A 24,790-nucleotide genomic window follows, 5' to 3' on the forward strand; every position below is an offset into this window, starting at 1 on the left:
GAAGCTGGAATTCCTTGCTCTGTCCAGTTAGAATCGAGCCATTATATTTGACCCCATTCTAAGTACAAGTAACTAAAATCATACTAACACGACATACCACAAAAGAGATGGTATTTTGTAGCTTCTGGATGTTTAAAAAAAATTTTAATTACGTTTTCATGTTACTAATAGACAGCGAGGATGCAGAGAACTGACCCTTGCTCCCAGAATGTTTACAGAGCATTTTTTTCCTCCCTCAATTTCTGCAGTCTTTTGTGTAAAAGGACATGACTATAAATCATAGATCATCCTAATGTGGCCCCTCAGTACCTGGGAGGGTTAGACCTACTTCTGCTTCAAGTGATCCCCAAATCCTACCATCCATTTTGGAGCCCTGTCTGGTCTGTTTCTCATCACACTCACACCACTGTTGAGCTGGGTGATGCTGGTGGAACTTACAGAGCAGTGTTCCAACTGAGGGTCACCATCAGTTTTGATCCTCCAACTACAAAATAGAGGGCTGCAGAGTTTTCTGTTTGTTGTCCGGGCAGACAGTAAAGGGTAGAGACACGAAAAAGAAAAGGATGGTCCAGCTGATCTTGGTTCTTAAGACTGTAATGAAGAGTCCTACTGACATGAAGTATCACTGACAATGGCACCAAAGGATCTTTTATAAAATAATCCATAAAACTGGAGCTGGCAGGGACCTAAGGGGACCATTAATCCAGCTTTCTCACTATTTTAGCTGAGGTTACTGGGACCCAATTGTGAAAATAGCAAGTTACTTCACATGGTGATTGTCTCCATGACTATGTCCTTCAAAGCTTCATAGAAACCCTAATTTCTCCTTGGTAAAGGGCACTCCCTCCAATGACTTCACATCAACAATTCTCAGTGTCCTTGGCTTTGACCTTACCTCCCTTTAGGGAAGCTGGGTGATAGCACAGAACTTTTGATACTTGATAAACATTTGTTGAACTGAAATCGTTCTGTTTCTCCCTGGTACATAATCTTTTATTTTTCCTAGAGCTCCTTACTTTTAAGGGATGCCCTCTAGTTCAAGTATTTTGAGGTTTGGTGGCCAGTGCTGTATTTGTCACCTCTCTACACTCTGTCTTTTCATACTGAAATTCTAATTTTTAAGTCTGTTCTTTTATAGCTTTTCATTATATACAGTTATTATTTGCCTCTGTGCAGGCACCAAACACATTACTATGGATAATTTCTGTCTTTACAGACCTGGAATTGCAAGTTCAGAGATACATGTGCTTTGTTTTGTTTTGTTTTCCCAATTTTTAAAACAAAAAAAGACTAGACTCACAAGCAGATTTGCTAAGGCACACTAGAAGAAGTGTGAAAATTCCATAGTCCTTCTTTTAGTTAACACATGGGAAAATATTACTGATGCATTTATTTTCTACATCTTGTTCACTTTTAATTCCTTAAATAGATAAATACAAGTCACAATATCCAAAGCAAGTTTCATTCATAAATAGCACAATTAGGAAATGATGAAGAAATGGTAATTTGTAGGGAATTGGCACTTCAACATTGGTAATGTTTAGAAAACACCTTTAAAACTTGGTGAGAATGCCATGACTAATTTTATATAAAGAGTGGTCATGGTTTGGATGGGACTTGGTAGAAGGTGTTAAAGATGATTTGCTTATACTAGGTGATATTTTTTTGTGGATATAATCTTTTGGGTCAATTTTGTTCAAATTTTCTGTTAAATTGCATTCTTAACATGACCTAAACTCTAGAAATGCTAGAATTAACTATTATCACCGTTTGCAGAAGAGTTAAAGTTACCAGCCCCAAGTGGGAGAATTCTAAAAGTAGGCTAGGTGGCAGTGCTTCCTACTCAAATTAATTTAATATTCCCAAGGCTTTTAAGAAAAAAATTCAGATCATCCTGTGCTTTCCTACCACTTAACCTTATAATGAGACTAAAAGCAGCTGTGAAATCATGATTTCATTTCATGAGTTTCATCCTCTCAGACCTCCATCTTCCTAGGGTGACAAAGGAAGTACCCAGTAACACTGGTCAGTGGTTAACATTGGGGAAAACAAGGACCTCGCACACCAAGACGGGCAGCGCCTTCTTCTCCTGCTGGCTATTCAAACGGGCAAAATCTGTCTGGCTTACAGGAACAACATTGAGTCAATAATCTTCACTATGGATAGCATCTGTGCTATTGTATTCTGGGCACAAAAATGGCTTTCAATATGAATAAGGTAAACTGTACTTTAAATTCAGCTGAAAGGTAAGTGCTGACAGTTATCATTAGTTGACAGGGGAAGCAGGAATACAAAAAAATTTAAGTCTTCCAGGAAACAGCATGCTTGCTTGCTTTAATAGAAGTATCTGCTGACAAGTAAGGGTTAAGTATCTTAGAGTTTCAGGGTCAGTGTTCGTTCAGCAAACTTATTGAATACGTCATCATTTCTTTTTTTTTTTTTTTTAAGTAAGCTCTACACCCAATGTGGGGCTCAAACTCACGACCTCAAGATCAAGAGTTGCATGCTCTACCAACTGACCAGCCAGGCCCCCCTAATAATTTCCCTTTATTTCATTAATATATGTTTGTCCTATCAGCAAGGATTTAAAGTGGCTGAAACCTATTATACTCCCAAGCTTTGTCCTAGGTCCTGAAAACAAAGAATAAGATACATTCTTTGCCATCATGGATCATCTTTCTTGGGGGCATTAATTTCTAGGGAAACAAACTTTTGCTCTCACCCACTGGATTTGAATAGAAATTACTCCCATTTCAAGTAGAAATATATTACATAAAAAAAGTTCTCAAGAGTTCTGAGTCCTGCCAATAATGCAGGAATGCTGAGAGCAGGGAAAGAACCAAATAGAAAAAAAGTTGTCCAGATAATATTTAATATAAGTGAAATGCAAAATTCTGATAAGAAATAACTAGTATTATGTTTATAAGAGTGGCAAAGGGGGTTTAATGCCCCCTTCCCACAAAATATCTAACTTCTTGTTTGACCTATTGTAACGAGTACATTTCTTATCCTCTTTCACAATAAAGTCACAAAGCAAGCCACCAGACTCAAAAGAAAGCATAGCTCTTAATATCATGTGACATCTAATTTATGTTCTAATAGTAATACTATGTATTGGTAAAATGAACTTATTTTTAATATTTTCACATTACTGATAACATAGACAAGGATTTTTTGTGACCACACACACACAATCCAGGTCCAGAGAGGCAAACTTAGGATTCGCACACCAAAAAGTAATTTGCCTAACTGTGTTTTCTATGTGGCCTATTAACAAAACACTAGGTCTAAAAATATATAGTATTATATTCCCCAAACCCCTAAATGCTACCCATAATTAGTTTCTCAAAAATAGTAGTGGGAAAGCAAATTTGATGAAATCAAGGTGATGGGTTTTTTAAAATTAATAATAATTTGCTTGCTGAATGTGGATAGCATGGAAAGGATTTTCCTAACCCTTGGTTTAAAAAAAAAAAAAAAACAGGTAAAAGCACAAAGGCAATGAGAATTAACTAAGGTGGGAGGTAAAGGTTCAATAAGCGATGCTGGCAGGTGAGGCAGAGGATCTGGAGAGGGTGCACGGGCACTGACCTTGGGTAGGGAAGGTGCCAGAATGACCTTCACCTTTGCCAGTTCTTCAGCCCATCTTGATGTTCCTATGAGGAGTCTCATATGCCTCTCGTACAGCAGGGGAAGGGCTATGCCTCACTTGACAAAGACCTCCAGGGAATCCCACTGTATTTCAAAGAGCATACAGAACCACTTATCAAAGAAAAAACAACTAGAGTTAGGGAGTCCTATTACTACTGAGATGAACCTATATGCACAAGGGATCTTGGGAGCCATCTATCCCCAAGCCAATGTCCCTTTCATAGCATCTGGGATGGGTGGTTATTTTAACCTTTGTTTGGGCATTTGCCATTACAGGAAATTTCACTGCTCGAGTCTATTCCTCTTTAGAACCACTCTTATTAGAAAATTCTTTCTTATGTTGGAGCAAACATCTGTCATCTATAAAGTTCCTTTGTTCCCATTTTTGCCCTCTGAAGTTACACAGGGTAAGTCTAATTCCTCTCCTTTTTTATGACTCAACAGAAATTTCAAGGCAGCTATATTATTTTATTCTCTTCTATTCCCCTGTTCCTTATGTCATCAGACCCTTCACAACCCTGGTCACCTGCCTCTGGACACAATTTATTATTGTCTCTCTTAAAATGTGGTACCCAGAATTGAACTCAGCCCTCCATCCAGATGTGAACTGACCAATGCGGCATGCAGGGCTCCCTGGGCTTCTGCTACCACAGGCTGAATGCACTGACTTTGTGAACAGTCATGATACATTCCTGATTCAACGCTGAACTCCTATTTCCACGTGAACTGCTATGAAACCAGGACTTTTCAACACCCTTCCCATCAACACACACCTAGGTAATACCACTCTGTATTTCGAGGGATGCATTTAAGCAACTAGAATATAGTTTCTCCTGAATGCCTACTGAATTTCATCCTTTTAGTTTCAGTCTTATGTTCAGGTAGTTCAAAAAAAATGGTAATGATGTCTATATTCTAGTGTCAATACATAGTTCTAATTCAATGAATATTCACTGAATAAATTAATCCTAAATCTGCCAGTCGAGACTGGATATATCGTTTATTTCTCTGTGTCATCTGACAAATTGGACAAGCATGATTTTTGTCCCCTTACTCTATTCTTCATGGGAGAAACAGACAGATAGAACCTGCCTGCAAACTGTCCCCTTTGGGATGGCCAATATCGGTCCGTGTATGGTAAGAAAACACCAAGATGTAAGAAGTGGAGGTACAGAATGTAAACGGGAACACATGAGGGGAAAGAAGACTGAGTGTCCCAGACTCTTGGAATCGGGACTTAATATTCCCAACATTAGAAAAATATGGCATTCCCCCATCTCTGCCCTAGAGACTTCTGCCTTGAAGATGTTACAACACTGTGATTATCAAACTCTGAATTTGGGGGAAAAGTTCGTATAAGCTTAGTTTTAAAATAGCTTTTAAAATGATCTTTTCCACTTATATTTCCTGTAAAGTCTGAGTTAAAGAGACATGCAACTGTCTAGAGGCTTGAGGTATAAAAAGAGTTCCCAAATGCTCCTGACAAATGCCTGAGGTAAAAAATATATATATATATGTATATATATCCATTTGTTTCAGGAATCGGAAATGACCTATATTTTTCAGTGTGAATTTGGGAATTCACTGAGATCGAACATGTCTCCTGAATTGAATATAATCTTACAATTAATGTCCCTTTTCCCCCAGAATGAAGAAAAATAAGCTCAATTTTGCTTTCCCTTCCATAGCCACCCTCTGCAGAATGTGGGGCTAATCACAGAATTAAAAAGTATCCGGTTGTGCCTCTTTTCCATTGTCTATTGTGACTCAGGGTGGTGAACCCCGGGACTAGAGAGATGGAAAAAGTGTTTCCATCAAAACAATCCAAAACCAGGAGGGAAATGTCTTGAAAATTTCTGTTGCATAGCGTTAACATTGAAAGAAGGGAGACACGTACAAAAAGCCTAGTAGACCCAAAGAGGAAATGTGTTTTGTGCCTCTTCTGAACTTTTTCTAGAGGGTGTGACAGAGGGGGATTCTCAAGACTGTGTTTTCTAGAAAATCAGGGAAGTGACAGGTGAACACCAGAAGGAAATCCTGCCGACACTGATGTGGAAGGTTCTCTTCCTGACTCCAGTAGTCACAACAAACCACACTCAAGTGCTAAGAGATAAACAGAGCAAAGAGAGGGAGGCTTAATTAGACAATAAGCTCCAAAAGTCAGGGAAACCAGGTGTTTCAGGCATATCAGAGTCTCTCCAAAGCAATCACCTCAAGGTGTCCTGTTAGGTTATCGGTAACTACAAACAGGAAGGTCCAGTATACTGTTCCCAGCAGGGAGTAGCCATGGTAGGTACTGCCTTGAACTCCAGCTGCTCAGGAAGACATCCCATTATGATGCTTGGGTCAGGCCCCCCTGCAATAGGGGTTCTTCACTGGACCCCACACTCCTTGGGATTTTCCATTTCATCTCCTTCAAAGTCCAGCTTCAAACTCTTTTTTTGCTCAATTTCCACCTGCCGAGAGTAGAAGTTAAAAAAAACATTAGAAAGAGGAGAAAAATATCCCAATAAGAAATGATCCCAAAGAGAATACCTCACCAGGTTCTCTGCGATTCCCCATAATTTTGTCACTGTTTTGGGCTTTAGCCACGCTGGAGCTACTGGCCCTGAGTACGTCATGATTCTCTCTCTGCACACGCTCTTTGCTTGGTCTGGAATTCCCTCTTCCTCACAGTCCACGTGGGAAATCTTTATTCTTTGCCTTGCACAGCTGCTCAGAGGTCACCTCTTCTGTGAAGCAGTTCTCAAGTCATTAGGGAGTTCGGTGCTCCTCCTATGCATTTTTCCACTGTCCCTGGTACACGTACCCGGCTCCAGCCTTCCACAGGCTCCACAGGACGGGGGGCAGACCCTAGTTTACTACTGTATCCCCATAATGCAGGCATGCAGCAGGTAAGCACAAAGGTTTATCAAATGAATGAATTCCTTTCCAACCAGCTGTTTATACTCTCTATTACTTCATCGCTTTACAAAGTCTCCAAACTGGTAAGTACGGTAGTGTTTACAGTTCTACTTATGTAATATTGTAGCTGTAACTATAAAGGGATTAATAAATTCATCTTGCCTTGAAAGAGACGCACTGAAGCCTTTGACAATTCAGAAAAGAAATACGTCAAGCAAGAGAGTTTCACAATTAAAGCTTCTCCTCTCTTTACCACTTTAGATACTTATGATGAAGCAGTTGACTAGGGTCATTGCTTGATGAAAGTGCTATTTTTTTTTCCTGGCCACAAGATGGAGTATTTGTTCTTTTCGGTAGTTTAAGATTTTAGATAACACAACCAAGGAAACATTTAAAGAACAATAAATAACCACAAAAATCTAAGGGTATTATTATGAATAAAAAATATTAAACCACTTTGCAAAATAGTCCTTCAATAACCCCCACTTTCTGTCTTTGACATTTAATCTGCTATTGAATTTCTAACACCTCAAGATAGAATTACTATGTCAGAACACTCCAATTTTGTTTTCTCCTTCCACAGCCCTGATCTTGTTACTATTACAGAAGCTTGCTTGGCTTTTGAATTTTGTCCTGTTATAGCCCCGTGACCAGATCATAGGTGTCCGGACTTTAGTCAGATCTACTTCTTCAACTCTGAAGCTGAAATACATGCTTTGGGTTAGCACTTTCTTGAACTCCCCTCCACTTCCAAGTTCACAACTTCTGCAACATATATTATGAATGAGAATGTAATATTATGATATACTCATTCGTCATATTCATATTATATATAATGTACAATATATGATATCGTATAATAATAATAACCCCTTTACCCCATGACTCTTTGGATGTTACTCATGACTGAAAGACATCATACTCTCCTCTTTCGTCTGCCTTTTTATTTTTTTCCCACCTTTCTCTTGCTCGCTAGAGAGATTAGTCATTCAAATCGGAGCAGACTCATCCACAGCCACGTGTGGTGTACCTCTCTCTGAGGCAGTAAGACAACACTTGCGTCCATGGCAGGCGCTGCTAAAGGGAACAAGATGGGGGGCGGGGGGGCAAACAAATGGTCTTGGACACATGAGCCAGATGCCTCCCGACGCTACCTTGTAGCTGTAGTGTGCGGAATAATTGACCCACTTCCTGACGTCAGTCTTGTCTTCCACGGAGATGGATCTTACAGCGGCTTTGGAGGCAGAAGTCGTGGGCATGCTGAACTCCACGTTCACGTGGTTGGCAAATCTGGAAGGCACTTCCCGGTCAGAGCCAAGTTCAAGGTGGCAGAAGAAACAGTGTGGGTGACCAGAAGCTATGAAAGGAAAAGAATCTAGACATTAGGTTCTTCGGAGCGACGTGGAAGGAGAGGCCCAAAGAGCCACCTTGATAACAAAGAAGGCCTGAAGACTGCCCGCGAGCTGCACACCCGGCCGTCCTTCAGAGGGAGGGTCCAATGCCGAGCGAGGATGTACTTCAACAGAAATCACACTGCCTGTGCCTCAGACCCTTTGATATAACTATCTGATTACAGGAGCTTGTATCCTAGCAATAAAACCCACAGCCTGAAAAACGGGTCATTCTGCCCGCTGAGGTCAGGGTGATACGGGAACACAGCACAAATACCAGAAACAGAGGCACAGATCTGTAGATTGGCAGAAAGGAATAAAAGGGGGCAGCACTTAGCACCTAATAAAACATCGATGACAGCCACATGGGGCAAAAGAACGGTTCCCTTTGAAAGGAGAATTTTCTCAATAGCATCTCGTATTTTTACAAAAATGCTTTGGCACGTTCGTGTGGGTAGATGGCATATGTAAATGAAGGGTGTGTGTGGTGCACTGGGTAGGACGTAGACTAACAGGACACTGTGTGTGACTCCTGGCTCTCCTGCTAAGTGGCAGAGATCCTGCCCAAGTCCTTGGTTCTCTCCTCGCCTCAGATCCCGATTTGGAAAGTGGGGACATGGGGGATGGGTAGTAAAGGGGCGGCTGGACAATGCCAGGCATAGTCCCTTCCTGTTCTTTAATTCTATACATCTATGCTAGTTCTACTGTACTTGGATGGAAAACTTAGGTATTTCCAGTTGAGGATTGTTATTAGATATCTGAGTCAAGAGAAAGATCAGTTCCATGGCTGTAACGTCTGAAAGCATGGTTTGCTGAGCACTCTGTACTCTCTCAAATGCTGCCCGCTCACCCTCTCCCTGCACCTTCGTAACAATCCCTTAAGGTCATAGTCATTACATTCTACAGATGAGGCCACAAAGGCTTTGGGAGGGAAGTAAACTAGCCAAGGTCAAAGCTGGAAAGTGGCAGACAGAGGATGGAACCCAAGCGCTCTGACTCCGAGGTGTTTTAACCACTCTGTCTGAGTCACAGCTTCCCATAGGATCCCCAACCTCAAGACCAGGTTTGCAGGGTGACATGAGTGGAGAAATGAGCTCTAGGAACCCCCCATACAGCAACTTGCCATGGATAAACAACGTGACATGGCTTTGACTTCCTTATGTAATAGCAACGGCCCTTAGTTATCTGAGTTTCCCCAAATAAACAATTCCAGTTTTCTTTATTAGTCTGGGCAGGACTTTTTAATCTCAGAGAGCGAGGACATGCACACCCGCTCTCCAAGGAAAACACTGCAGAGTGCAGTATTTGTTTTGCTCTACTTCACAAAAAGCATATTTCAGTGGTTACTTCCAAAGAGGAATACTCTGGGAAACTGAGCAATTTGCACTGGTTTCTAGGAAAGAAATTTTAAATTGGATACCTGTAATAGGAAAAATTACATTATCTAAAAATGAATCCATGTGATTTTTTAAAAAATTACAGTTGCAATTACATAGCTATCTGTTATATTTATTACAGGCCAGAGACTGTCCTAAACACTTAAAAGCATTATCTAATTTCTTTCTTAACGAGCTAGGTATTAATAACCCTCTTCTGTAAATGAGGAAAAGAAGATTTCTTTGAGAGGTTTAAGTAAATTGCCTGAGGTCGCACAGTTACTACATTGCAGTGCTGGGAATAAAACTCAGATCGGACTCTGAATTATGTGCTAAACTCCTCTCTGCGTATCGCTATAGATTTAGATCACTACAAATCACATAGGAGGAGGAGTTTCTTTAATTTGATGGCAACCTGAACAACGGTTTTACCTAATTATCCTTATTTGCACATTGTTGGAATTATGAGAAATCATTACTTTCCACAAAGCTCACCTCTCCAAAGTCTATTCACAGACAGCTCTATGAAAGTGGCATTCTTTCATGATTCCCGGCATCAACTAATGCCTGCGCAGGGCTGGTGGACAGGTAGGAAGTGCAATTCTGAGAGCTGGTATAGTTTAATTTATGGTAATGAACTAAGTGAGCCCACGCACTTTGTCATCTTCCTTGATGAAGTTGAGAAAATTTAACGTTAAAATTCAGATTTCTATTTTCCATAAAAGGCGAACTATATTGAAATTGTTTTCTCTTGGTCTAATATTAGAGAACTGGAGTTCCAAGCAAAGAAAGCTACCCGTGCAGGACACAATGTTTGGTTTCCTGGCGGATGATCTGGGAAAGCAGTAGGACTTCTTCGGGTACCTTCTAGGATTAAGAAAAGCTTCTGGGATCAGGGTGAAAGGGGTCCTTGAAGAGCCCGGTGGGAAGGCAGGGGTGGCTGTACACGCACACGGCAGGGCTGGACCTGCCAGTTTAAACCACGCTGGACTCCCAACAGCAGCTTGTTAATCGTTCTGCAGCAGGGCTGGGATGAGCCCGCTGTGGCTGCAGCAAGTTGGGGGTGCTGACCGGCGGTCCCACGCTGCCTACGGTCTCACTGTCCTGCCTGCTGGGGGCTGGAGGTACAGGGCCACTGCAAGCAGGAGTAAGCATGCAGAGCTTCTGGTCTCCTTTACTGTAAATGCAGGTGTGAGAATTATGAAAACCCATAAAAAGCACCTTCCCAAGGCTATCTGAAGCCCAAGATGAACTCAGAAAAGGGATGACAACTAGCAGAGGGCACACTGGATGGGGAGAGCACTGGCAATGCCAACAGCCTGCCATCTGACTGCAGTTCAGTTCCTGTACATCTTGAGTTTCCAGAAAAGGGTCTTGCTGATTTCCTGAACCTCCCCAGAAATATAGGATTGGCCAGGAGTAGTATAAGAAGCCCTTTTTGGGTGTGTGTGTGGCGGGGGGGGGGGGGGGGTGTTACTGAAAATGTATAACCAGGACTCCTGGGTGGCTCAGTCAGTTAAGCGTCTGCCTTCAGCTCAGGTCATGATCCTGGGGTCCTGGGATCGAGTCCCGGATCGGACTCCCTCTCAGTGGGGAGGTCTGCTTCTCCCCCTGCCTGCTCTGCCTCCTCTGCCTGGGCTCTCCCTGCTTGTGCTCTCTCTCTCTCTTTCTGACAAATAAATAAATAAAATCTTTTAAAAAATAAAACAAAAATATGTAACCATGAAAGCAAAAGCAGTCGTGGCAGGGTAGCTTACGTGAGAAATATTCCCAAATATCCTTATGCTGTCCTGTATTTCAAAAATCTTTCACAGATAAAGGTTCCAGTAATCAGGAAATACATTTGCAATACATAAACCGCATTTCCTTGGCCTTGGGCCCGCCGAACACTAACCTGCTGGGAAGCATTAAGGCAAGTGTTTGCCGAAGACGTATATTTTCCCTTGTCCTGCACCCATTCCCCCCTTTCTTTTGGTAACAATCTTTTTTCCTCTCTTGCTTTGGGAAATAATCTGCCCCAGCACTGCATGTCATGTCAGTCAAAATGCGCTATCTTCCCCTTGACTCCTGAGCCAAGTGGCAAGGGCAGAAAATGGCTCATGAGGATTTATCCCAATGGCTGCAGCCTGAGGAGACATCTCACAGTTCTGCTTTCAAGAGCCTGCTTGCTCAACCTTTCCAACCTTTCCTTCAGTTCTCCGAGCTAACCTCCAACAATCTTCCTTCCTTCCTTCCTTCCTTCCTTCCTTCCTTCCTTCCTTCCTTCCTTCCTTCCTTGTCTTGTCTTGTCTTGTCTTGTCTTGTCTTGTCTTGTCTTGTCTTGTCTTTGCTGCTTACAACCAAAACTCCCTCACACAGTATTTACAAATATTTGAGAGAAAGAACTTCGAAACAAATGAGATAGATGTGTACACACTGAGAAAACTACAAACCTCTCTTCTATTAGAGGAAAGTCTTTCACGTTTCTGTCTATCTGGTGTCCTCTACTAAGAGGCAGCTGGGGTATTGAGAAAAGACCCCTGGATGTGGCTTTGTGACTTCAGGTAAGTCCTGTCGTTCCTGGGCCTTAATTTTCTCATCTATAGAATGAAAAGGTTTGACTGAGTTATCCCCAAGGCCCCTTCCAGCTTGAAGACTCAGTAATTCCATAATGGAGTGAACTGAATCCATGCTTAACAAACTGAAGGGCCAAACATTCCGATAAACGTAAACCTGAGGCCTTGTCTTTTTGGATGTCAAGTCTCCAGCAGGTTCAACGGTAGCTCCCCCCCCCCCCCCCCTTACACCTCACTTCTCTTCTCAAGGGCTTCTGTGCCAAAGGAGAGTTCAGGGCTTTTCCTCTCCTCCATCAATTCATACAGGTCCCATGGCTGAGGTAGAAATCACAGCACTATCACCAGGAGAACACAATGCAATTTCAGGAGAAATGAATAAGCAAGCAGAGAGAGGAAGACTTTGTTTTTTAAAATCCCATCAGTTTAGAAACGGGGATGGGGGTGGGGGTGTTTGGCAAATCCAGCCTCAAACACAGAGGTCTGATTGTCTCTTCATTTTGCACCGCTACACCCAGTGTCTGACACAGAATGCCCCGGTGTGTGTGCACTGCCTGGACGGCTTGGCGAGGTGACCAGATCGTACTGCCTCTTGCAGTCACATCACGTCCCATTTTGGGTATGATGACACAGCCACTCCACACGCAGAACAGGAAATGAAGACTCTAAACATACTGTCAGGGTTTAATAGTGAGAACGGAAGGGGAATAGCTGCAGAAGAGAAGGACACATCTCCATCAAGAGTTCTTCCAAACCTTCCCCTTTTTGCTTGGCTAGGGCATCTAACTTCAGGTAATGAATGGGCAAAGTTTACAATAAACAAGAAGAGAAGTGGTTTAAAGGATCATAGGATCACGGGCTTACTGCCTGTCATTGAGGTCACTCAGACTTACTCTAAGAAATAAGGCTATTAGAGCTGGTTGGATTCCTCCCTAGTTTTGTCATTTCATTAAATTCACTGGACCCCCGAGGAAAGTCATCGTGTTCTGTGCTCACCCAAGCACAAAAGCTCCCCTGATAGCTGTGAGCAAGCCACCCAAGCACAAAAGCTCCCCTGATAGCTGTGAGCAGCCAGTAGAGGACACCAGATAGGACACGGTCTATTCGCAGGCTGTGGATCCTGCCAGGGCTGGTAAGCCTGCTTTCTTTGTTTAAATCAAGTGTACCTTCCTTTACTTTGTGTCTGACAGAAGTTAGCCCTTTTGGACCTTCTGGTCCTGGCTGGATCTCCAGTCTGATCAAAGGCCATTTCTCCTCTTCCCCACCCTCAAATCCCAACTCTGAGTTGGAGATGTTATGACTGACAGGTCTCGCACAAGAGGACTGGAATCATTTAGTCTGACTCCTCACCCGCACTGTACATATGACTGGCCATAAACTGACCCCTTTACCTACACTCAAGGCGAGTGAGAAAGATACCTCTTCAGAACCCAGAGGCTTTCTAGGATCTGGAAACAGCTTCTGGCACCAGAGATAATACTTAAATGAGTCAGAATAAGAATACAAATTCATAAGTTGCCCTGCAAATCTGCTTAACAACTCAGCTGAGAAGAATAACGCAGAGCTTTCTAGAAGTAGGATAATAAGGGAGTGAGAAAACGGGGGGAACTGGGTCATTCATGTTTGTTACTTACTTTTTGCTGAAGTACTTTTGCTTCTCTGGTCCCACTTTTCCATTACCATATTTCTGTCACACAACAAACCCCAGCCCTTCACAGGGGAGCAGAATGCCGAACTCTGACCCCAGTTCTCGTGTGACCACGTGGCAGTTTTCACAGAAGAGAAACCTCTACCTACCTGAGTTTTTGTCAGGCAGTCGGTTTATCCTCCACACAATGGAGTTGAAGGCATGTTCATACTTGGCGGTTCCCAGAGTTACTCTCATGACAGGCTCCGAGCCAGACATACTAGTTGAGCCAAAACTCGCCCCCCGGTTCACTTTGGCTTTTAAAGACTTTTCCCCCAGGACACTTTCCCTGCGGAAGTTTTTCACCCACTCGCTGGGCACAGGGTAACGAACCATCACATTCTCGCAGGGGACCTGAGTGAGAGGGTCTCGGTTAGAGGAGAAGCCGGCTGACATCCGAAGCCAGCTCTGCACCTCCACCTCAGCCCCGTTGATGCTCGCTGCCGTCCTGAGCGTGAAAGGCAAGGTCTTCTCCGCAAACACCGTCCTGAACCGCATGAGCTCAAACCGGCAGGCATCCAAAGGGTTGAACAGGATAACCCGTGAGTTGTTGAATACGTCCTCATCCACACACCCGTGAAAACGGCACTGATGGAGCTTGATCCACTTTGTGGTGGTGGTGGGCATGATGTCTTGCCGGGAAACGATTTCGTTCCCTTTGACGAGGACATCGTTGAGGCCCAGGCGGCACTCTGCCAGCCCAGAGAGGAAGCTCAGAATGTGGATCCGCGTCAAGACATGGTGCTGGAGAATCTGGTTGTCTCCTTTGCTCACGATGCCGGAGAATTCATCCTTGACATCCACGGTAATCTCCTCTTCCAGGTAGTTCAGGCCAACTGTGCTCAGCTCCATCGACAACACGGGCAGATTCATGAGCCGGTCCTGAACGGCGCGGACGAAACTCAGGAAGTCATCGTACTTGGTGGTGCCCAGCTTCATCACCTGTTCCCTCTCTGCTGTGTGGGCCACTGCAGCTTTGGGCTGGTATTTCTTCTTCTCCTTGTACGTGACACGGTCTATTCGCAGGCTGTGGATCCTGCCGTTCTCGTCATAGTTTTGGAGCCGAGGTTCCGAAATCTCATGGCAGATCTCCAGCTTGAGCTCACGGAATGGTTTCTCCAGCCCCTGCTCATAATACAGCTGCAGGTAACCACTGTCTGTCAGTTTGACGTAGATGGGCCCCCAGTGCCTAGATGACATGATGTTTTTCTTCTCAGGGATCCTTAGCATCATTGGCCACCCATCCCTGGGCTGGGACAGTGCTAAACCAGGTGGGTGGTCATCTAGTTCAACCCAGGCTACCGGGTCATCATCTGGAAGTGTCGCACTGCCTAAATGATCCAGATCATCGATCTGGAGTTGTTTGAGTTTTTCAACAGCATCAGAGTGGGACTGGTTTTTGCTTGAGTCATCAAAACTGATGGCATCCTGGTAGATGACAATGAGAGAATCTCTTTGGCTCTTGCTTGTGGCACTGGAAATGGAATTATTTTGGGAGCGCCTCTCCTGCTCCTCAAAGAAAGCAATGAAAGGGTTGATAGGGGAGGGTTGGACATCCTGCAGAGTCTCATTCAGGAAAGGATTGGTTGCCCTCCAAGGTGGAGCCTCGGTTATGGAAGGCGGCTGGTTTAAGGATGAAATGTCCAGCTTCTGAACTTTGGAAAAGTTCATCAAAGTGCTCTTGGGACGTTCCCTCTTCTTAAATGACCCAGCTGAGTGATGAGGCACATCTGGAATGACAGATGCAACAGGTGGTAGGTTTGGCTTCAGGGGAGAGGTGACTGGTGGCAAAGGGCAGCTGACTTCATTGTCATCAAAAGTGACCCAGCTGGGGAAACGAGCAGAGGTCATTGGAGTGGCAGGATGTCCATTCATGGCTGGACTACTGGCCTGCCAGCTGATGGCCTCCATCTCTACCTCTTCATCTTCCTGGACTGAGGAAGAACTGTCTAAAAGAAAAAGGAGAACATATGAGGACTGCTATTCAGGGCCTCTTTGAAGTATGGGAAACTGAGGTATGGGAATGAAGGATGATTAGAATTTTATCTGGAATCCAGTAAATTCCAAAGCAGCTCATTACCTGTGTCAAGTCCTAGTCTGGGCACAGATCTCATAATTTTGTAATAAGCACAGCACAGGAGCCACACATCAAATGCAGTAAGAATACAAATGGGTCTATCAATACATAAGCACCGACAGGATCAAGGTTTCTTGTAGTTTAACTCTTATACATTCTCCCTTTGATAGAAGTTTCTAGAATAGATGTTGTCCTTAGTATGCTCTAAAGTATGTATTAATTTTTAGACATTGAAAACCACCTCCTACATATAATGATATAAAGCTGATCTCATCTCATTGAACAAAACAAATTATCTGTTCTAAGTGATTGCAAATAATGTAATTGGAGGGATTCTCGCCCAAATGTGATCAATAAATATTAAAGACAAAATATTAACACCCTTAAGATGAAGTAAGTTCATACAAATGAATAAGAAGACTATAAAAACTCCAAGAGAAATATAGACAAAGGACATATACAGATAGCTCAGGAGAGAGAAACTAAAAATGTCTAATAAGCATGTGAAAAAATGTCCAATCTCACTAGTAATAAAAAAAAATGTAAATCAGAAACAATCAGTGAAGACTTTTAAAGTTTTTAGTCTTCAATGAGGGCAAGGGTACCATGATACGAATAGTAAACAGGCCTTTAATGGGACTGTAAGTTGCTATAAACTCCCTATAAGTGGTTTGGCAATTTGTATTATTATTTGTTTTACAAATGTGCCTAAACAATAACTTTGTAATTTTGCCCTAAGGAAATAAACCAAACTTGTGAACCAAGTTTTGGGTAAATGGTAAGAAACTAAGGTATACAATAGAATAATACCCAGCCATTAAAACATTTACAAGTACGCAGTAACATGAGAAAACGCTCATAATATAATCTATTTTTTTTTCTCTAAAATACTTTTCCACCTTGGGGCTTATTTATTTTATGGGGAAAAAAGGGGGTTATTATAAATAACACTCCATCTTAGCAGGGCCTTCAAGGGAGGGGGATATAGGACTTGAGTTTCCATGTGGGAAAGATCCAAAGTTTCCAGGTAGCATCAAGACCCTGTGTGTCTACTGGGATTGTGGAAAGGGGGGGGCGGATATTGAAGCCTTTAGCAAGGAGTGGATTGTGACGAAGGAATGGCACAGAAAACAAACCCGTGTCTGGCATATAGTAGATACTCAGTAAAAAGTTTGTCGATTGAATAAGTGAGAAAAGAGACCTTGCATTAGGGCAGTTCTATTTTCTCTGTCCCTGGAGGAATGCGTATGGGGATCTCTGCCACCATTCCATCCACTGTTTCTACTGCCAGTAATCTGGCATCAAAGGAAATGGATGCTCAGTGGTTGAGTCAAGTAGTTGAGTTTTCTTTTCTTTTTTTTTTTAAAGATTTTATTTATTTATTCGACAGAGATAGAGACAGCCAGCGAGAGAGGGAACACAAGCAGGGGGAGTGGGAGAGGAAGAAGCAGGCTCACAGCAGAGGAGCCTGATGTGGGGCTCGATCCCATAATGCCGGGATCACGCCCTGAGCCGAAGGCAGACGCCTAACTGCTGTGCCACCCAGGCGCCCCAAGTAGTTGAGTTTTCTGACCACCTCACTATACCTTCATGAAAGTCATATCCAGCCAAACCAAATCAGCAATGCCACACGTAACTGCAAGTGGAATTACATGTGGGTGGGATGGCTAGCTTGTTATACATCTTTCCAAGTGTATTTATTCAAAGAGCAATTCCCTCTACTGAAAACGTCACTTTGAAAATGTAGGCTAATATGTGAGCATGCATACACACATACCCACGCTCACCCCAGAAATATAATGGGTAAAAAAGTGTTTTCTGTATGTACAGCAACCACAAAAGGAATTCAAAACATTTTAAAATTAAAGATGAGACTTTCCTTCAAATTAATCATTAATCCACTTTTGTAGATGTGTGATTTATTTTCTGGAAAATGAAAGGAAAAGGGTCAATAACCCAGGTTTGTAGAATTTATATTTTATGTATTATCATTACCATTACTCCTACTACTATTATTGTATCAAAGGCTAAAGGGAACAACGTGGCCTTGAGTAAAATACAATCACTTCCTTGGAACATAACTGATCCTCCCTAGACAGCTGGAAAAGGAGTGCATCTCAAAACTCATCAATTTTTTATGAAGCCGCTCTAAGGAGCTTTTGTAACAGTACTGTTCCCACCCAACAGCCTGGTACTGACCCAGCCCCTGTACCAGGGATATCCTTTTTGCCTTGGGGCTCATCACCACTCCCTAGTTTGAACAAGCCAAAGTCCTTTTCCTTTGAAGGGTGCATTTCTGTCAAAGCTGTTTATTCTTGCTGCCAAAGGATTCCCTTCTATTGAGAACCTTGTCCCCAAAATAGCGTTTCTCATTTTCCTCTATGAAACCAAAAAAGAAAGGGAGGGGGGAAAAAAAAGCCTTGTCTCCACTGAAAATAATTATTTTTTTACAATAAATGCCTTTTTAAATGAAGTTATTTAAAATCACACCAAGTCCTAGACAGTTTTGAAGCATGAGACTTAGAATATAATTTAAATGAAGTTTCTTTAAATCTGGAGGGAAATTTTTTAATTAAATTAATTTCTAGAGAGTCTATAATCTCTTTGACAGCCATTAAAAAGTATCAAAAGACTTCATTACAAAATATTCTCTCCGTTGGCAGTTTCATCTCCTATTATTACAATCCGTTTTAAAAATCCATCATTTGGGGCGGTAGTGGGGCATAGGTCAAATATCTGGAAATGAGATTATTTTTCTACAAAATCATTTATAAAGAAAAAATATCTTAATAAGGATACTTTTGCAGATGAAAAGCAAAAGTGGTCTCTAGTTCACATGAAAATAAAGCATTTCTTGGGGTGAACCCAAGGACTGACAAAGACCACTTTCAAAAATAACCCCTTATTAACACTGACTTCCCTATTAAGCTCTTAATTTTCTATCATTTATCACTGACTGAAAGACAACATCAATTGTTTCTGCAAAGATTAGGTCATATATTTTCTGAGCCTCTTTTTATTAAAATCTATTATTTTTTTTGAGACTTTCACATTTAAAAAATTCTTATCTGTATGTCAAATTTCTGGAGGAAGATATTTGTATCATATATGACAAAAACTTGGTATCCTTTATGTAATATGACAGTGTATTCTTAATAAAAATGGTATACACCTGGGGCGCCTGGGTGGCTCAGTCGGTTAAGCATCTGTCTTCGGCTCAAGTCATGATCCCAAAGTCCTGGGGTGGAGCGCTAAGGCAGGTTCTCTGCTTACCAGGAAGTCTGCTTCTCCCTCTGCCTCTGTCCTCCCCCAACCCTCTCCATTCGTGCTTTGCTCTCTCTCAAATTTAAAAACAAAACAAATTCTTAAAAAAAAAAAAAAAGATACACCCTTACCGAAAAATTAGATAAAGTAGGGTAAGAACAGATAATTCGCTAATGAAGAAACACAAATGTCTAATAACTATTTGGGAAAAAAAGTTTAACCTTATAAAACAATAAATACAATTATCTCTGTGTCAAAGAGACAAAAATTTAGTATGAATAATAATCATTATTTGTGGCACAAGGAAATTTACACTCTGATGGAAGTGTTCAAAAAATCTTTCTGAAGGGCAATTTGAAAATTTGTATAAAAGTCTCAAAAAATGTGATCCAAACATTCTATTCACAGGAGTGTAATATAAGGAAAGAATGAGACAGGCATGCAGAGTATACAGGGGTATGTTTATCACAGCAATGTTTCTATCACAGAAAAATTGGAAACAACCTAAATGCCCAATAATGGGAGATTGGTTATATTAAATATCATACCCCTAAAATGGAATCGCATGTAGCTATCAAGACAATGCTACTGATGCATGTTTATTCACATGGAAGCTGATCATGATATATTTTGTTGAGTGAATAGTAACTGGAGTCAGATTGCCTTGGTTTCAATTCCGTGCCTGCAGCTTATTAGCTAGGTGACTTTGGGCAAGTTGTTTAATTCTCTGCAACTCAGTTTTCCCACCTATGACGTTAAGAAAATAGTAAATCCCACCTGACAGGGCTGTTGGGAAAACACAGATGTTAGACTGTGCCTGGCAAGTGATAAATGTTCAGTAGATGTCAGCTACTGCTGCTACTACTAGAACGACACATTTTCATGATCTAAAATATACATGTATTAAAAAGCTTTGGAATATAATATTTCACAATATTTTGATGTGAAGACAGATGTCTCCCGTGGGGTAAGACGTGATTTAAAAAATAATAAATCTGTATTTAAAAAATACTGTTTGCTTATAAAATAAATAATAAAAGGTTAAAACACATCTTTAGCACTCCTACTAATTAACCTCAGAGAAAGGAGCCAGTTTAGCTGTAATCCACGTTGGTAAAGCAGTAGTTAGATTTTTCCCATGACACTTATGACTGATGTGGCTCATACTGGAAACAATGAAGGGGGGGGCAGGGAAACCGGCAAATTTCTCCAGTAAGAAATAGGCAAAAAACTAATTATCTTCAAAACAAAATTAACTATCATCCAGAATTCCAATTTATTGACTTAATAAAATAAAACCAAAGTCAAAAAAACCAAAGTCAAAAAATCCAGCATAATTTTAATTACTATCTCTTCCACTTGCTACCTCCAAATTACTTTTATTATGAGTTGGGCTGCTGCCAAACAAGCCATGTATAAAAATCAGGTTCTCATTTGACAGCACAGGGAGAACTGCTCATACCTAAGAGCTTCCTAATGTCTTTACTGATGCAAACAAAAAAAGAAATGGTGCTAGAACTCATACAGGAATTCAGCAAAGTGGCAGGATATAAAATCAATGCACAGAAATCTGTTGTATTTCTATATACTGAGACAGAAGAAAAAGAAATTAAGGAGTCAAACCATAAGATACCTAGGAATAAACCTAACCAAAGAGGCAAAGGATCTGTACTCAGAAAACTACAGGACACTCATGAAAGAAACTGAGGAAGACACACAGAAATGGAAAAATGTTCCATGCTCATGGATTGGAAGAACAAATATTGTTAAAATGTCTATGCTACCTAGAGCAATCTATACATTCAATGCAATCTCTATCAAAATACCATCAGCTTTTTTCACAGAGCTGGAACAAACAATCCTAAAATTTGTATGGAACCAGAAAAGACCATGAATAGCCAAAGGAATGTTAAGAAAACCAAAACCGGAGGCATCACAATTCCAGACTTCAAGCTTTATTACAAAGCTGTAATCATTAAGACAGTAGGGTACTGGCACAAAAACAGGCACATAGATCAATGGAACAGAATAGAGAACCCAGAAATGAACTCTCAACTCTATGGTCAACTAATCTTTGACAAGGCAGGAAAGAATATCCAATGGAAAAAATAATGTCTCTTTAACAAATGGTGTTGGGAAAATTGGACAACCACCTGCAGAAGAATGAAACTGGACCATTTCCTTACACCACACACAAAAGTAGACTCAAAATGGATAAAAGACCTAAATGTGAAACAGAATCCATCAAAATCGTAGAGGAGAACACAGGCGGCAACCTCTTCAACATCGGCCACAGCAACTTCTTGCTAGACATGTCTCCAAAGGCAAGGGAAAAAAAGGCAAAAATGAACTATTAGGACTTCATCATGATAAAAAGCTTTTGCACAGCAAACAGTCAACAAAACCAAAAGACAACCGACAGAATGGGAGAAGATATTTGCAAATGACATATCAGATACAGGACTAGTATCCAAAATCTATAAAGAACTTATCAAACTCAACACCCAAAGAACAAATAATCTAACCAAAAAATGGGCGGAAGACATGAACAGACATTTCTCCAAAGAAGACATGCAAATGGCCAACAGACACATGAAAAAATGCTTAACATTACTCGGCATCAGGGAAAGACAAATCAAAACCACAATGAGATACCACCTCGCACCAGTCAGAATGGCTAAAATTAACAAGTCAGGAAAACGACAGATGTTGGCGAGGATGCGGAGAAAGGGGAACCCTCTTACATTGTCGGTGGAAATGCAAGCTGGTACAGCCACTCTGGAAAACAGTATGGAGTTTCCTCAAAAAGTTGAAAATAGAGCTACCCTATGACCCAGAAATTGCACTAGGTATTTACCCCAAAGATACAAACGTACTGATTCAAAGGGGCACCTGCACCCCAATGTTTTATAGCAGCAATGTCCACAATAGCCAAACTACGGAAAGAGCCTAGATGTCCACTGACAGATGAATGGATAAAGATGTGGTATACGTGTACAATGGAATACAACTCAGCCATCAAAAAAAAAAAAAGAAAAGAAAAGAAAAGAAAAGAAAAGAACAGAAAGGAAAGGAAAAGAAAAGAAAAGAAAAGAAAAGAAAAGAAAAGAAAAGAAAAGAAAAGAAATCCTGCCATTTGCAATGATGTGAATGGAACAAAAGGGTAGAATGCTAAGTGAAATAAGTCAATCAGAGAAAGACAATTATCATATGATCTCACTCATATGTGGAATTTAAGAAACAAAACAGCAGATCATGGGGGAAGAGTGGAAAAAATAAAACAAGATGAAATCAGAGAGAGAGACAAACCATAAGAGACTCTTAATCATAGGAAACAAACTGAGGGTTGCTGGGTTGGGGGAAGGGGTAACTGGGTGATGGACATTGGGGAAGGTGTGTGATGTAATGAGCGCTGAGTATTATATCAGACCGATGAATCATTGACCTCTACCTCTGAAACCTCTACCTCTGTATTACACTATATGTTAATTAATTGAATTTAAATTTGAAAAGTGAAAAGAAAAAAAAAAAAGAAATGGTGGATTCTTTCAATGTTAAGACCACAATCTACTTTAAGTTCCCCAAAGATTAAATGATTACCATGGTAGTCAAAGTCACCAAACCGAAGAGTAAGTCAAAACTATGACAGAAGATTAAGTTTCTATATTTTGAATACAGCAGATACCCTGTCATTTCCTTTCCCCATTTGTTAACCTAATGTGTGCATTCAATGACAAATGCTAAAAACTTACTGAGAGCTATTCACTGGAATTTATTTTCAGTGGCAAGAACACATATTCTGAGATCACTGCAGTTTTCTCAGGATGAGGCAGCAGTCACGGTTACACAAGAGCAGATACTTGAAACTGTAACCAGCCCCTTACATATTCGAGAATCGATCTGTAGAGTGAAAAGAGGAACACAGAGTTTTCGGGCTTGAAGAGATTTTAGAAATAATGAAACTTGCGCCCTTCATTTTGCTGAGAAGCCTGAGGCTCAGGAAGTATAAGCGGACTGCCCAAGGAGACATTTAAAAAGTCCTACTGTTAATGTTTACTAACCCCGGTATCTTCTTAATGCTTATTTGTTAAGCTAAAATCCGGTTAATTTTTCCCATTGCCTTTGAGATTGGCGAGAGTTACCTCGGCCCACAGCTTTTCACAGGAGCATTGTTCAGTAGCCGAAAAGAAGTTAACTAAATAAGGATTTACATCCGTTTATACAAAGAAGCCTTTGGGCATAAGGTCAGGTGATGTCATCTCCTGATGTGTGAATGTGTAAGGCTGAGAAAAGAGTACTCTTCTAAACCTTATCAAGGGAGCTTCTAACGGAGATAAAAGAAGCTGAGACCTGCTTAGACAGCACAATACACTGATAAAGAGAGCCGGAGGGTTTGAGTCTATTCATCTGTCCTTAGCATTCTCCAGCAGACAGGATGCGTTGATGCTGGTCAGAAATATCCTCCAAGGAAAGAAGCCCATTCATAGAACCACCACTTAACTACTATTTGACTGAATCCCTAGCAGGAGCATCTGCCACTACAGTCTAGCTTCTATTTGCTAAGAGGACCTATGAAGCAGTATGGAGATGCCCTGCCAACTCCCTCCCTGCTTAACAAGATGAGCTGACCCAACACATTCTCTTTTTTTGCTTAGAAAAGCAAGCATCTGACTTGAAGTTTGATGAATGTCCCAGGAACTTGTGTGTTCCTGATGACTCGGTTCTCTCTGGTTCTAAACTTTCGCTTCTGTTTTAGCCCTGCCCACTTTGCCAGTACTCAACCTTTGGATCCCTGCTTTGGCTTCTTCCTCTAACAACTAGACCTCCACTCAACTGGCTTACTGGTTCCTTGGCTTAATACATCTTCCTGGTATCAGCTTCTCATGGCATTTTAGATGAAGACGCTTTCCTGCAACTCCCACCAGGACAAAGATCTTACTATAACACCTTGTTGTTGTCTGAGGGAACCAATTCCAGTCCCCCAGCAGAGGTCATAGGCAGGGAGCAGGGATAGATTCCAATATCTATAACAAACTGAAAAATCAACGTTCCATTTTATAAATTAATCTCTTAACGTTTTATACATTAGGGTACATCAAAGACTTAACTAGTAATAAGGCCTGCTGGGAACCTAACCTGTGTTTTATTTATTTGTTTCTGCCATAGCAAAAAGCCTCCTGTATTTCCCTTCCATCCTTGCCTATTTGAGCACACCAAAGAGGGGTGAACAAAGAGGACTCTCTAGGGTCTAAGCCTTTTTGGATGGGCAATGAAGCTCTGCTTAATGGACCATAACATTCTTCTGTGATATCCTTAAATAGACATTTCTCCAAGAAGACATACAAATGGCCAACAGAGGGCACCTGCATGGCTCAGTTGGTTAAGTGTCTGACTTTGGCTCAGGTCATGACTTCGGAGTCCTGGGATTGAGCACTGCATCGGGTGACCCACTCAGCAGGAAGTCTGCTTGAGATTCTCCCTCTCCCTCTGCCCCTCCCCTCCACTCATGCTCTTTCTCTCTCAAATAAAATGTTAAAAAAAAAAAAAAAAAGACCAACTGACATATGAAAAGATGTTCCACATCACTAATCATCAGGAAAATGCAAATCAAAACCACAATGAGATATCTATCACCTTACACCAGTCATAATGGCTAAAATAAAAAAGACAAGAAATAAGTGTTGGCAAGGATGTGGAGAAAAAACCAACCCTCATGCACTGCTGGTGGGAATGTAAATTGGGATAGCCACTATGGAAAACAGTAAGGAGGTTCCTCAAAAAATTAAAAATAGAAATATGATATGATCTATTAAATCCACTACTAGGTATTTACTCAAAGAAGATGAAAACACTAATTCGAAAAGATACATACACCCCTATGTTTACTG

General features: G+C 41.3%; 1 protein-coding gene across 5 annotated transcripts in view; it reads right to left on the minus strand.

Moving 5' to 3' along the window:
• Nucleotides 1–2,425: 2,425 nt before the first annotated feature.
• STON2 (stonin 2) overlaps nt 2,426–24,790 on the minus strand; it is a 146,324-nt gene continuing 123,959 nt past the window's right edge. For all 5 annotated transcript variants that reach the window (XM_045807709.2, XM_045807704.2, XM_045807708.2 and 2 more), the window contains 3 exons: nt 13,672–15,510; nt 7,710–7,912; nt 2,426–6,107 (listed from right to left, as the gene is read on the minus strand). In XM_045807709.2, coding sequence (XP_045663665.2) covers nt 6,024–6,107; nt 7,710–7,912; nt 13,672–15,510 — 2,126 coding nt within the window. In that variant the 3' untranslated portion in view covers nt 2,426–6,023. The remainder of the gene's footprint in view (nt 6,108–7,709; nt 7,913–13,671; nt 15,511–24,790) is intronic.

This window comes from Ursus americanus, chromosome 26 (genome assembly GCF_024610735.1).
Source record: "Ursus americanus isolate L20-20 chromosome 26, mUrsAme1.1.p, whole genome shotgun sequence".
NCBI classification, from domain to species: domain Eukaryota; kingdom Metazoa; phylum Chordata; class Mammalia; order Carnivora; family Ursidae; genus Ursus; species Ursus americanus.